This window comes from Electrophorus electricus, chromosome 11 (assembly GCF_041902795.1).
Source record: "Electrophorus electricus isolate QZ-2024a chromosome 11, ASM4190279v1, whole genome shotgun sequence".
Lineage (NCBI taxonomy): Eukaryota > Metazoa > Chordata > Actinopteri > Gymnotiformes > Gymnotidae > Electrophorus > Electrophorus electricus.
Window position 1 is genome coordinate 16,129,537 of NC_137507.1, and position 13,679 is coordinate 16,143,215.

Sequence of the window (13,679 nt, forward strand, 5' to 3'; positions counted from 1 at the left end):
CGCGCATGCGTTCATGCATGTGCGCATTTGACTTCACTGCAAAAGACCTCGCCAAATGAGGCAGTGCTTTTAATGAAAGCAAGAGCGATTTGCTTGCTCCGCGCTGAACCTGCTAGCGTCTGCATTATATTTTAATCCTGCTTACTGCCCCACAGACGCACAAAATGATGAAACCTAAATGGCCACTCACCCGCCCTTAATGTAGTCCAGGAAGGTGACTTCAATATCCACAAGGAAAGACAGGAGCGTCACCTGGAGAGTGAAGGAGAGCAGAGAGACGCGGGTTTCAGCTCGGCAACAAGCCACCCACTCACAACGCTTCACTCTGATTGATCAACATATTGGATCTTACAGTAAATAACAAACACTTACTGTAGAATCCACTTAGAGCTTTATTAGTTTGAGAGGGATGGTTTTAAATGGTGGCTGAGTGCGAGACTGGTAGGAGCACATCATCAAACTGCTAACGGACTAAACATGTACACATGTGGACACAATGTGAAATACACTCAGCTTACTGTTCCAGAGTTGAGATATTTTTTCTTTTTGCTTTTCTTCTTCGGGTTTATGACCTGTGGAGATGGATAGAGTGATTTTATTTGTTTATTTAGTAGTTAAGCCATTTTAAAGGTTAAAGAAGGTAGGGGATGGGGGGGGGGGGGGGGGTGTTGTAACATTGTCTGTTCCTGGTCTGTGTTCTGTCAATGCTTTGGCTAGAGAGGTCGTCATTTTGAATAAACCATGAGAAAAAGAGTCCCTTCTCAGTGCATGTGTGAGGGAGAGAGGGCTAAACAGGGGGAGAGAGAGAGAGAGAGGCGTTTGACAGAAACACCTTCACTGGACAATCAATCCGAGAGACCCTCTCTACGTCTCTACAATCTCTCTCTCTGACACACACACTCACACACACATTTAAAGACACCTACAAGCCTCCCTAACCCCAAGTGACATCGGAGCCATGAACCGAGTGCGAATGCACACGGATTGCTCCAGCCATGGGCTTGGAGTTGTGGAGCGTTAAGCCACTGCTGACCCTCACGCTCCACAAGTTTAGCCATCCTTCGTAAACAATTATGCCCCAGTCCCTGGATGCGTAGATGGTGTAATATGTGGGAGGAGCGGGTGCTTCAGCGCTAGCGTGATGCTGCTACCACAGGGCTGACTTGAACAAAACAAAACAAAAGATTGGGAAACCCAACAACAAAAATCAGTCACGGGGGGGGGGGGGGTGTTGGTGTATGCATATCAGCCACCATAGCTCCGCCCCCCCGACTGAGAAGCGAGTTGTGGGAGGAGCCTAAGTATATGTGAGGTCTCACCTCATACACGTTGAACTGAGACTGGCCTCGGGATAGCTCTCTGTAGCTTGTGCTGAACTCGCCGATAAAGTCGTGGCTGACACACACACACACACACACACACACACACACACACCCAGAGAGGAAAAAGACTGTTCCTTTAATGTGAACCCTTAATTCTAGATTAACAATGATCAAAATTACGAGCAAACCTCTAATCCGTCTTTTAAACCGAGCCAAGTCATATACAATATACAAAGTTCCAGTTTTTAATCTTGTCATGAAAGGCAGTGTTCCTACTTGGCTTTGCTATGTTCCTACCTAAACTGTGCGATGTGCTGTGATGTTTCTGCTCTGGAACCCCCCATCTCTATAAACCCAAACTAAAGTGAAGTATTAATCACATCACCATGGACATGCAGCAGTCCATTTGCGCTGGTTGCCAACGGAATGGGGCCGTGAATTATCTACCTGGGAAAACAGAACTGCTCTGACAGCAGAACTGCCCCTGTGTGGAGCCCCCGTGAGCAGGGCAGGGCAGCAGCCATCCTTCACCAGCTGCCCTCTGTTACCTCCGTCACAGGCATGCGTGGCGGAGAGAAATGCTGCTTTGCTTCCGCACAAGGAACATGCTCACTTAAAAAAGGCCGTTGGCATTAGGTGCACTTAGTGTTAGTGAGCTGTGTGTGTGTGCATTGAATGTATCTTACCTCCCATCCCTGTCCCAGTCATACACTTCAATCTTTATTGTTCTACAGGGAGAGAGAGAGTGAACGAGAGAGAGATAGGACCTGATTGACCTCTACTGTAATGTCCAACATTTCAAACAGGGCTGTCCTTTCATCCTTTCAGTCTCACATCTCTAACTGTAGGATCATTCTCTCAGCGGCAAGTGGGCATTTTCCCTTCACCAGCAGGAACAGCTCTAACAGCCATATTCCATTTTACAATTCATCCTGCCGAGAACTGGGGGTAAGGGACAAGCACCAGCTGCCAATCAAAAGAGAGAGAGAGAGAGAGAGAAAAACAAATGAATTGTGGGCTGCTTTGCCACAAAAGCTGGTCATTAGTGATAGTGCATTACAAGGTAAATAAGTCAGCAGTGAATTTGGAGAGTGGCAGGATTTTAAGAGCTACGTAGGGGCGTTTAAGAAGCCAGAAAGTACACAGCAGTGCTGTCATTTTTGTGAACTGGTTAACCCACATTCATATGAACCATGCAATGATAGTTTTGTTAAGAAGCAGGAGGCAGGAATTAGGGCCAGAAAGATGCAATTTAAGAATGAAAAGGGTCCCACGGCCACAATTAAGGTTCAGAAAGACCACGATACCCAACTGTTCGCCGAATTCAGCCTGCTCTCCATTCTCAAATTTCAAACCTTAAACCCCATCTCATCTCATTGCCTCAGCATTACAACTAATCATGGCAGCCTCAACAACCTCTTATTTGTTGTTACAAATCGGTTTCACCATGTTGAACCAGACTAGGCCGATTCAGCCTTGGTGATGGCAAGAGCCATTTAGTCACGGTGCCATGGCGTCTCCAGGGGAAACGTAATCTGCAGGTGCTCCACTAGGGCTGCCGGTTAGCCGTGAGAGCTAGCAACCCTTTCCACACCTCCCTGATCTCCCACAGAGCCTTATCTCCAGAGACAGGCTCGCGGAGTGGTCCCACCCTCATCATCGCTCACGTTTAATCAGCCGGGGGGCAGATAAAGCAGGAGTGATGGGGCCTCTAATCAGAGCTCTACTACGTAGCTCGGCCTCTGTAGCTTATCAGCACGGAGTGTTTGGCGGCTGGCGAGGGAGGTGTGCGCTCTCTCTCTCGCTCTCGCGCTCCTCTTTCATGCTCTCTCTCTCTTAATCTCCCTCTTCGGTTATTGTACCTCATTTGTCTGCCCGCTACTCATCCAACACTTAGCACATGTCTTAATTCGGCCATTGACCGCTGTTATGGTACACTATTTTTCCGAAGTCTATCATATGTTCTTCATTATTTTGTTCACTATAAACCAGACCCTAAGATGTATTATTTTTAATCATTACATTTAGTATTGGGGGAAATTATTGGGTTGTCAAATGACAAATAGGATGATAAAATAATAATGTTGAAAACAATCATTTCAACCTTATGAATGTTGAAGACCTTCTCAGCCTGTCTAGATTCATTTCAGCACTGATTGGCCAGTGGCAGCTGCCAGTCGCTCTCTGGGTACTGTAGTTCTCTAGTCTAACAGCTCTGGTGCTGCTCAGTGTAGACCGGAGGTGCCAAGTTAGTTTGTGTCCTACCTGTCGTAGTCTCCGTTGCACAAGGCTCTGACGGGGATCTTGAAGGCCTGCCATACCGGGCTTAGGGTGTTTTTCACCACTTCTGTCTTGTGGCAAATGGTGAATCTAGCACACACAAAGAAAGACCCTTGGACACATTCATACAAATACCCCAGCTCATGGAAAAACACAGTGTCAAAGCTTTGCTCATGGTCATTAACACAATACAGCCCTCCAAATTATATGTAGGCCTACTAAAGTTGTTACCCTTTTAGAAAGCCAAGTTGTTTATGTTCCTGTTATTGACTTTAAGTATGTCTGCTAGCCATGCTCAACAATGCAGATATGCGAAAATAACCCCAATCTTTACAGGATGCGGTGGTCACCGTGGCAGCAAAATTTGCCCAGGCTCTGAAACGGTCGTTTTTTTTCTTTTTTGTGTAATTTCATTAGCGAGGCTTTAATGTCATATAGCAAATGGCCTCACTGACATTACATGAAAGATTCAATTAACTCCTTACTTTAACTACCCAAATCTATCTCATCTTCAATCTTCATTACAGATGCTGACCCCCTCAAAGAATCCAATAATGATATATCCGTCTGTCACTACCCTGCACATCACGAAAGAAACGCTGGCAGCACGTGTTCCTTTAACTGCTCCTTATAAAAATATGTCAATATCTCACTGAGGTAAAGTGATTCCTGTTTCTGTCTGATAAAACACATCGTTTCACACTTTTGTAAGAACCAAGATAGCTGCACAAGCAACCTTTTTGGTTAACTTCATAATGAATTTACTTCTTACACCGGGAAAGTGGGTGATTGAGAGAGAGAGAGAGAAAGAGAGAGAGAGAGAGAGTGTGTGTTTGTGTGTGTCTGAACATGGCAAGATTTAAAGAGAGGTGCTTAATGTATTTGTTGGAAATAAGTCCCCCCACCCACAAGCCTACATGAGTGATGCTGAAATCTGGACCACAGTTCCAAATCTGGTCTTGAGTTTTGTAAACATCGGTAGTTAACTCAAGAGTTAATGTAGCTGCTTGGCTACTTTGTCATCATACCAGACTCCGTAGTGAAGAGGGAGAATTGTGGGAGCTGGAGCTCGAGGCAGGCGATTTCTATGCCACTGGCTACAGAAAGAAATCTATAGAATTACACTAAGATCCAAGGAGAAGTGTATGTGTGTGTGTGTGTATGCATGTGAAAATCTGTGTTTGTGTTTGTGTATGCCAACTGATCTACTTACGTTCCATCCTCATTGCTGCGGTAGAACACAAGAAAAGGGTCGGACTTGCCAAAGAAGTCTTTCTTGTCCAGTTTGTTGCCACAAAATTGCATCATCACTGATTCCTGGAGGCCAGGATGTTTGTGGAGACAAAGGCATAAATATGTTACTGGAGTATGCAAGAGAGTGTATGGAAATCTATGCTACGCTAACGGTGAAGCTAATTCCCGTCACAGCATTAACTGTGCATTTGGCAACTGGATCTTTTTAGGCAAATTACACAGTGTAAATGCTACATGGTCTGGCATGGCCTCAGATTTGCATAACTGCATCCAGATGGCAAAGGTAAGAAGATATAAGGAATCCCTTTGACAAGCATACACTGTGTGCACAATTATTATGCAAGAGAGTATTTTGACAATATCATCATTTTTATGTATATTTTCCAACTCCAACTGTATAGACTTGAATGCTTATTGGATTTAAGCATATCAGGTGATGTGTAATGAGGGAGGGTGTGGCCTAAGGAGATCAACACCCTATATCAATGTGTGCAAAATTATTAGGCAGCTTCACTTCCTCAGGCAGAATGGGCCAAAAGAGATTTAATGCTGAAAAGCCAAAAATTGTCATCGTATGACTTTCAGTGGTATGCAGCACTCTAAAATTTGCTAAGCTATTGGGGCGTGATCACAGAACCATCAAACGTTTTGTTGCAAATAGTCAACAGGGTGGCAAGAAATGTGTTGAGGGAAAAAAGATGCAAATGAACTGCCAAAGATTTGAGAAGAATCAAACGTGTAGCGGCCAGGAGCCCGTTATCCTGCAGTGCCGTCATATTCCAGAACTGCAACCTACCTGGAGTGCCCAGAAGTACAAGGTGTTCAGTACTCAGAGACATGGCCATGGTAGGCTAAGGAAAACTGAACTCCCCACCACCACTGAACAAGACACATAAGCTGAAACGTCAAAACTGGGCTAACAAATATCTGTAGACAGATTTTTCAAAGGTTTTATGGACTGATGAGACAAGAGCGACTCTTGACGGATCAGATGGACGGGCCCGTGGCTGGATCAGTAACGGGCACAGAGCTCTAATTCGACTCAGACGCCAGCAAGATCGAGGTGGGGTACTGCTATGGGCTGGTATTATTAAAGATGAGCTAGTTGGACCTTTCTGGGTTAAAGATAGACTCAACATCAACTCCCAAACCTACTGCCAGTTTTTAGAAGACACTTTCTTCAAGCAGTGGTACAGGAAAAAGTCTTTCAAGAAGACCATTGTTTTTATGTAGAACAATGCTCCATCACATGCACTGAAGTACTCCACTGTGGCTAGCATTAAATATGAAAGAATAATGACATGGTCCCTGTCCTCACTTGACCTAAACCCTATTGAGAACTTGTAGGCCCTTCTTAAATGGGAGATTTACTGTGAAAGAAAACAGTACTGCTCTCTGAGCAGTGTCTGGGAGGCTGTGCTTGCTGCAGCATAAAAAGTTGATTGTCAACAGATTAAGAAAATGACAGACTCCATGAATGAAAGGCTTATGACTGTTATTGAAAAGAAGGGTGGCTATATTGATAACTGATTTTCAGAAATGTTTATTTGTAAATTGAGTTGTCTGTTTATTATTGTCACTGTAACAGATGAAAATAAACAAGTGATATGGGAAATGTTTTGTTTTTCATTTAGTGACATAATTCTGCACACTAATAGTTGCCCAATAATTATGCACACATAGATATTCTCCTAAGAAAACCAAAACCTCACTTTTACTTTCTTTAAATTTTCAGGTTTGTGGTTTATTAACATTTTGGAGTGATTGAGAGCACTGTAGTTGTTCAATAATAAAATTAATCCTCAAAAATACAGCTTGCCTAACAATTGCGTATAAACATGAGTGCCTGTGTGTGTATGTGTGTGTGTATGCGCGTGTGTGATAAATAGATAGTTGGGTCACTTGGCCCAAGGCTGAGCTGGATTCTTTACAGGCCTGTAGCAGTATAATCTGTGGGGATTTGAGGCTACAGGCCCTTCACTGCAATCAGTATGTCTGGGGGTAAGCCAAATGCACAGCAGGTGCACACACACACACACACACACACACACACACACACACACACACACACACACACACACTCACACACACACACACACCGTGTTACAGCTTTATCACTCACACCGTTTCTTATTACTGAGATTTGCAATTTACAACAAACAATAAAGCCTGCCAGGGTCAGCACTACGAACCATGTGACCACAGGGAGTTCAGTGCTAGCGAAAGCAAAGGCAGGAGGCAGCCCAGCTGGGAGGACTTACTCTGCAGTTGCTCAGCTCCTCGGCCTTCACTATAATTGTGCCACATTTCTTGCCGGGAATGCCCCTGCAAGAAGAAAGACAAGCCTGTCAAGACCAGGGGATACACAGCTACAGTAACGCATGTACTGCAGCTCTGCCTCCGCTCTGCCTCCGTTCTCCCTCCGCTCTGCCTCCGTTCTCCCTCCGCTCTCCCTTTGCTGCTGTGTGTTACTTATGCGTCGCCTCTCCAACCCGCGCGGCCTTATATCACCGTGCGTCATGTCTCAGCGCGTAAAAGAAGAGTGTCACATTTGCTTGCTTCAAAAACTGGGGCCCACACTCATCAGAAGCAGTACTTTCTCGTGTGTATTCATCACCGGTCAGGCAGTGAGCGTTCGCTTTGTTTTTGTGGGCACTGGCATCACGGGGTCCTGTGGTCTGTGGCGTATAATTGCAGGCGTGAGTGGCCCTGCTCCCTGCTGCGTAGGGTTTCATCATAGCTGAACAAAGTGCACAGACCCATAAAGCTGGCTGGGCATTAAGATCAAAGCCGTTATTGTCACGGCGGAAAATGGTAACCGAACGTTGATATGGAGGGTTGAAGTTTCTTGGTGAAATTGCCGATTATTTAAACCACTATGAATGCGCACACATCAAACATGGAAGCAACGTCAAAACGAGCCTTTAACAAGCAGTTTCCAGGGTAACAGCCTGTAACTAGCAAAACAGAATGTGAGTATGAAAAAAAGTTATATTTATTTTTTTCAGTGACGGCAGTGCCTATCAGCTGTCAAATCAGCTGTAGGAAGCACGACCTGGATCCGCCTCCAGCGAACCGCCCGTCTCCCTGGAATCTGAGCACCCACCCATTTTACTGGAGTCTGAGCATTCGTCCATCTTCCTGAAGTCTGAGTTCTCCCCTGAGAGTGCTGAGCAAAAGGTGACTCAGGAATGAACAAAAATGCTTTGGTCTGGACAGTCACCCTGGTATTAGTGTGATATCACCTAGAGAGCCCAGCAAGGTGCAGAGCACAAACGCGGCTTCCGAGACAAGTGGCAGGTTCACCCCCCTCCCCACACACACCTCCCCGTGTTGGTTATGTAAGGAACCAACAGAAGCCCTGCTGTCAGCAATGTAGTGGAGGAGGGCTGGATTGAGCTCTGGGAGAGCCTTCAGACTTCAAAATGAACCTGAATGCCACTGAGCTTCGAATAATTATGCTGGTGTGAGCACGGCAAATAATTTTCAATTGTAGAATAATGGATTGGCACAAAGAAACTGATAGCACTGTCAGTTAATAATGACCTGTGACCTTTTTTTCATTGTTTTTTGGCTCTGTACTACAGCACATAAGAAGTGAAACAGTGACCATTAAAGTGAAGAATGCCAAATGTAACCCAAGAGGATTTACCTTATACAAATCCTAAAATGCTGAAACAGGGCAAAAACTGTCCGTCGTCTACTTACTTACAGGCTACACTATGCACACTGACAATCCTGACATATAAACACTGACCCTTGTCTCCTCTCCCCAGTAGTCAGGAATACGGACCTAGGTGTGAGTCCAAAACGACGAGGATTTTGGGCTGTGGAAATGGTTTGGTTTGACTCTGTGCAAGGTAGTCGCACTAGGTGACAACAGACTATAATGCAACTTATTATCATTTCATGCAATAATGCGGTTTCAAAAGCAGAGCAGTTTGTGAATAGCGGCACTGGTGTAAAGCTATACAATTTAATGGAAGAAAGACCATGGAGTGAATGTGGTGATTTTTACATCTTATTCCTGAAGGCATTTTCATAGAATGTCATGGATGGATGTACTGCCCCATTCCACACAGAGCCAGTTATGATCTTTGAACCAGTATATCACACAAATACCCACAGGGTCTGCACATGGTAATATTTGTTAACCATTGTAATGATAGCAACCACACAAGGTCCTGCTTTTTGGAAATTCGCACAAATGTTTTATTTTCTTTTTGGAGAAATGCACAAATGTTTTATTTACAAATTGGCAAAATGGCTTGTCCTAGCCTTTTGTTTGAACTATCTGGTAAGGCACCACATGTAACATAAATTATGATCGACAAAAGGCAGTACATACTAATTACATTAGTATGCATCTAATCAACCAATCAACTTTTTCTCCTGTTGGAATAAAATGTGAGATTCCCCACTAAAATCAGTAGGTCTCGTGTCCATGCGATGAATCACACACATCATGCTGCGCTATTTTTGGTTTGATTTCAGGGGTTTAATTAAAATCTCACACGTTTTAATTATATAGCGAGGTCATTGAATACTGGCCTGGTATCTTCATTAAGGAGTTCTTCCTCCTCTAAATAGCAGGGCCTGAGTGTAATGTGCCAGGAGCAACACACTTCGAAAAACACCAGGAACGGGCGCACTTCCGTCCGGAACAACTCTCCGACTCCATTTCCAGAACACTTGTCAAGCACGCTTGTGAAATTTCATGGTAAACCAACATCAGACTCAATAATTAGAGCTCAAAATACAAACATAGATGGTGATTTCATGCTAAAGCAACATAAGACTTGATAACTAGGGCTCCAAGTAAAAATACAGACGTTGGTGGTGTGCTTGGCCATGTTCGTTCCATTTAACATGTTCGTCTTTGCGGTTTCTGACCTTCCCGGAGTTATGGTGTCAGAATGTATGACAAATTTCAACGCAGGAATGCAACACTGCAACTTATAATGGGACAAGATGACTGCCTGCTACAGAAGGGCAGACGCAGGGCAGCTGCTTATTGTGACTGACAGCTAACGCAAAGTTGAAACCAGCGCAACCTTTTTTTAAACATTATGCTTTTCTGAACTGTGTAGTATATACAAACATGGGGATTGACAATTCTAACAAATGCAAAGGAAGGAGTGTTGCAATACAGTGTCCAGTGTTCTTAACTGCCAAGGTTCTTTGAGTGATTAAGGTAATATAAAGGCATTCCAAGATCTGTTTTAAACAATAAACAGGTTTTCAAGGATATTTAAAGAAAGACTAAAGTAAATAAACAATTAAATACATAAACAAATAATGAAAATTGAGGGTGAGGGTGACATTTACATAAAACCTACTGAATGTACACAGAATTTGGATAAAATTATAATAAGATAATGCTTTGTTTTATCTGTACAATTATTATTAAAAACAAAAACATGTTCCAGGTGCACAGAAAAATCTTAATCAGTATGATCGATTACAAATCTGAACAAGTCTTACATCAGTGCAGTCCCAAAATAAATGAAGCAAGGTTTTGAGGTGTGCATGACAAAAGGAGCAATTTAGTTATTTTAGCTTAAATAAGTAAATATTTAATTATATCTGTGTAATATTTGGCACGACACTTCCTTTAATTAATTGTTATTATATAATTATATAATGCTTTATAAAAGAAGAAAATGAGGTTATCAGATCATAAATTAGAGTAGTCTAATATATCTAAACCTAACCTGTTATTTGAAATGGATCTATTTTTAATTTTTTTTTCGATGGAGCTTCATCTTTAATACGGTCCATAACAGATCCAATTCCTTCCTTCATCTTTAACAGTGCCCATAACAGATCTACTTCCACAGCAGAATGGACTCCTTTTGTCAAGCAAATGAGCATCTTTTTTTAGCCTTTGTAATATGTGTTTTCAAATCTTGCATTAAGGTTAGTGGGAATGTTTGTTTATGCATACTCACTAAAAAAACTTAACAAAACTTAACCCTGTGAAGTCTAATGGCATTTTCTGTTTTTGCATATTTAAAAAAAATCACTTTAAAGGTTCTTACTTGTAGCACAATACCCATATGTTTCATATCAAAATGTGCAGAGCGATCTCAGCTCTCTTCCTAATGAGGCATTATTTGATCTAGAGACATAAGAAATATGGCCATAAAGCTGAAAATATGAGGTCCAATTTTAGAAATTTATCAAAGTATGTTTCTCTCATGTCGACAGTTAGATCTGTTAGATCTTCTTTCTGTCATTTCATTTAAGATTTTCATGGTAGCTGGCAGCTCTTGTGTTTGTCCCTGACAGTCCATGTTAGCTGGTTTGCTGGTTTTAATGATTTTAATTCACCTTTTAGGCCTAAGCTGTTGTCTATTGTTACAGTTCATGAGGTGGGCTAAGGCAACATTTGAAGCACAAAGCCTTATTTAAATTTACTAAGCAACATAAGGCTGAGTTTCTTTTGTGGTACTTGATCAGTTACATCTGACACAAACGTTTGGAGGGCGCAGTGCGATGAAGACATGTGGTTCACCCATGGTACGGCGTTATTAATCTGAAGTTCCCTGGGGATGTATCACATGCTGAAAGTGACCTGACAGGTCATTTTTTGTGTTACCTGATAAAGGTTAATCAAACTGTAGTACTGATCATTAATATTTATGGATACAATTCAGAATCTCACAATGAAGGTTTGCTGAAAACAATAGAAAATTGTCTTTTTCTTAATGTCACAAATTATCACCAGTTTTTTAAAGGAGACTTTAATTTGATACTGACGGTTGGCCATCCAGAATGTGTAATAGCCATGTCTAATATTTCTAATAGAAGCCTAAAATGTTGGAGAGATGTAATGGAGAGATTTTCCTTATTAGACATATGGAGAGAAAAAAGTGTCCGAGGGTCTGTTAACACAGAACGTGTACCAGACAGTCAAGACTAGACTTCTGACTGGTATCAGACAGCTTAAGCACAGGTAAGGTCTTTGTCAACATTCTCCCTTAGTGCTTAATGCAGTCTGATTGCCAAATTAAGAAACCTAAAAGGAGACGGATATTATTTTGAGCAATAATGGGATTATTACCGATGATCCAGCTAAAATTACTGTGAACGTTTTCCTGTCATTTTTACACTTTCAGATATTGTGAAAATCAGCATCCTTGTTTCTGAACTTTTTCAATCATTTGCATCCACTGACCAATAGCAGGAGGAGTATTGTGATGGCTCTACAACTTCAGCATTAAGAGCAATAAATCCCCAGCATTGAACAGTTAAAGAGTTGAATTTTATCATCAGGCCTTTTCAGCGCACTTGGCTCCTTTTTAAACTCAACTGAGTCTCAGAGTGCTAATGCTGTCCCACGACACAAATGGTCAGAAAGCAAGAATAAGGAGTGGAAGTCTCATCTCAGTACCGCTGACAAAGTCTTGACAGCAAACAAAGCATACTGACTCTCCCTGTTAGCTCTGGAGACATCCTGTGTAAAATGTAGCCCTTTGTTGCAGGAATGGAGACTTTTTTGAATTATTCCTCTGGGGCCACTAAGTGGAGATTCATTTTTCTTGGTCCAAAGTGATGTGGCACATCGACAGCCAGCAAAACTTTGCTTTCTCCTCGGGAGAAACAGCTTGGCAAATGCAAATGACTTCTTGGTAAACATCCATGCTGTTAGTCTCAGGTACCCCAAGGAGACAGAGATTTCATTGTAGTGAGTAGCATTCCAGTCCTGCTACACAGCTTCTCTGTGTTCTGTGCATGAGACAGTTTTCAAGCTGGGAAATGTCTCTTGTACATATATATATATATTTTTAATTTCAGCACATGCAAAGCCAGTTGTTTATCTTTATAGTTTCCCCAGGGCATCTGACCTGGTACTGATGAGCTGAGGAAGCGCCGCAAGGATGTAAGGCTTGTCTCTTTCTTTTGCAGAGATCAGTTTAGATGGACCTTTTTTGGCAGCTTGAGGTTTGCTAGGAGCAAGAATGGAGGGAAGTCCTCATCTGTGGCTGGAATGTCGCTCACTGGGAGATAGCCATGGCCCTTGTTCAGGAAGGCCTAACTCCGGTTTAATAGTCCTAACAGTTTCCTCCTTTTCATTTCTTTCATTTCTTTTCTGTTCAAGTTTTTACAGGGTTTGTTTAATGGCAATATGGTGGTTGTGCGAAGAGCCATCAACATTTGAAATTTTAGAATATATATGTGTGTGTGTGTGTGTGTGTGTGTGTGTGTGTGTGTGTGTGTGTGTGTGTGCGTATCACCCTACTCCTGGTGGTCCCCAGAGCCCAATCATTAGCTGATCTAGACAGTACTGATGGTTCAGTGTCATACCAACCATTCTAATGTCCTCTCAAAAGATGAAATGAAATTCAGTTCCCTCTAAAAATTCTCTCTTGAAATATAGTTTTTCTCCAAAATGAGAGTTTGCAGTTTACATTTGATACTTATTCCATGTCTACAAGAGTCACATTTAAACATAGCGGCTATGCTGTTGTACAGTGCAGTATCATTTTAAGCTGGAGCTCAAATCACGGATGTGGCTTCTCCATGGATGTCGTGATGAAAACTGGTCTGATGAGATACTCTTTTAGAGTGGTCAAAAAGAAAAGCCACAGCTCGCAAACCGTTGAACCCCATCCATCTCACAAGCCTGCCGAGCATTCAGCTGTTCCTAATCTGACCTGGAAAACTGAGAGAGAGAGAAATTCGGGTCTCCATGACAACCCTAACCATGGCAAAAGGTGAAGGACCCCAGCAGAGATAATGAATATATTTCAGTACTGGTTCCTCCTGGACACAGACTCATCCATATTTCATGGAGAGGATGCTCCCATGCTATGGCAG

At 42.6% G+C, this 13,679-nt stretch overlaps 1 protein-coding gene across 14 annotated transcripts in view; it reads right to left on the reverse strand.

The window, feature by feature from the left end:
* The window catches only part of LOC113580185 (copine-8), a 78,423-nt gene that overhangs the window by 25,879 nt on the left and 38,865 nt on the right, over positions 1-13,679 (reverse strand). For 7 of the 14 annotated variants that reach the window (XR_014126201.1, XR_014126200.1, XR_014126202.1 and 4 more), the window contains 7 exons: positions 7,118-7,181; positions 4,816-4,919; positions 3,588-3,692; positions 2,009-2,050; positions 1,320-1,395; positions 519-572; positions 191-252 (listed from right to left, as the gene is read on the reverse strand). Coding sequence is in view for 10 of the 14 variants with exons in the window: in XM_027014567.3 (XP_026870368.1) it covers positions 191-252; positions 519-572; positions 1,320-1,395; positions 2,009-2,050; positions 3,588-3,692; positions 4,816-4,919; positions 7,118-7,181 (507 nt within the window). In the remaining 4 variants the exon portion in view is untranslated. Of the gene's footprint in view, positions 1-190; positions 253-518; positions 573-1,319; positions 1,396-2,008; positions 2,051-2,077; positions 2,289-3,587; positions 3,693-4,815; positions 4,920-7,117; positions 7,182-13,679 lie in introns of those variants that run through there. The other 7 variants (XM_081723927.1, XM_081723933.1, XM_081723926.1 and 4 more) reach the window with 6 other exon arrangements.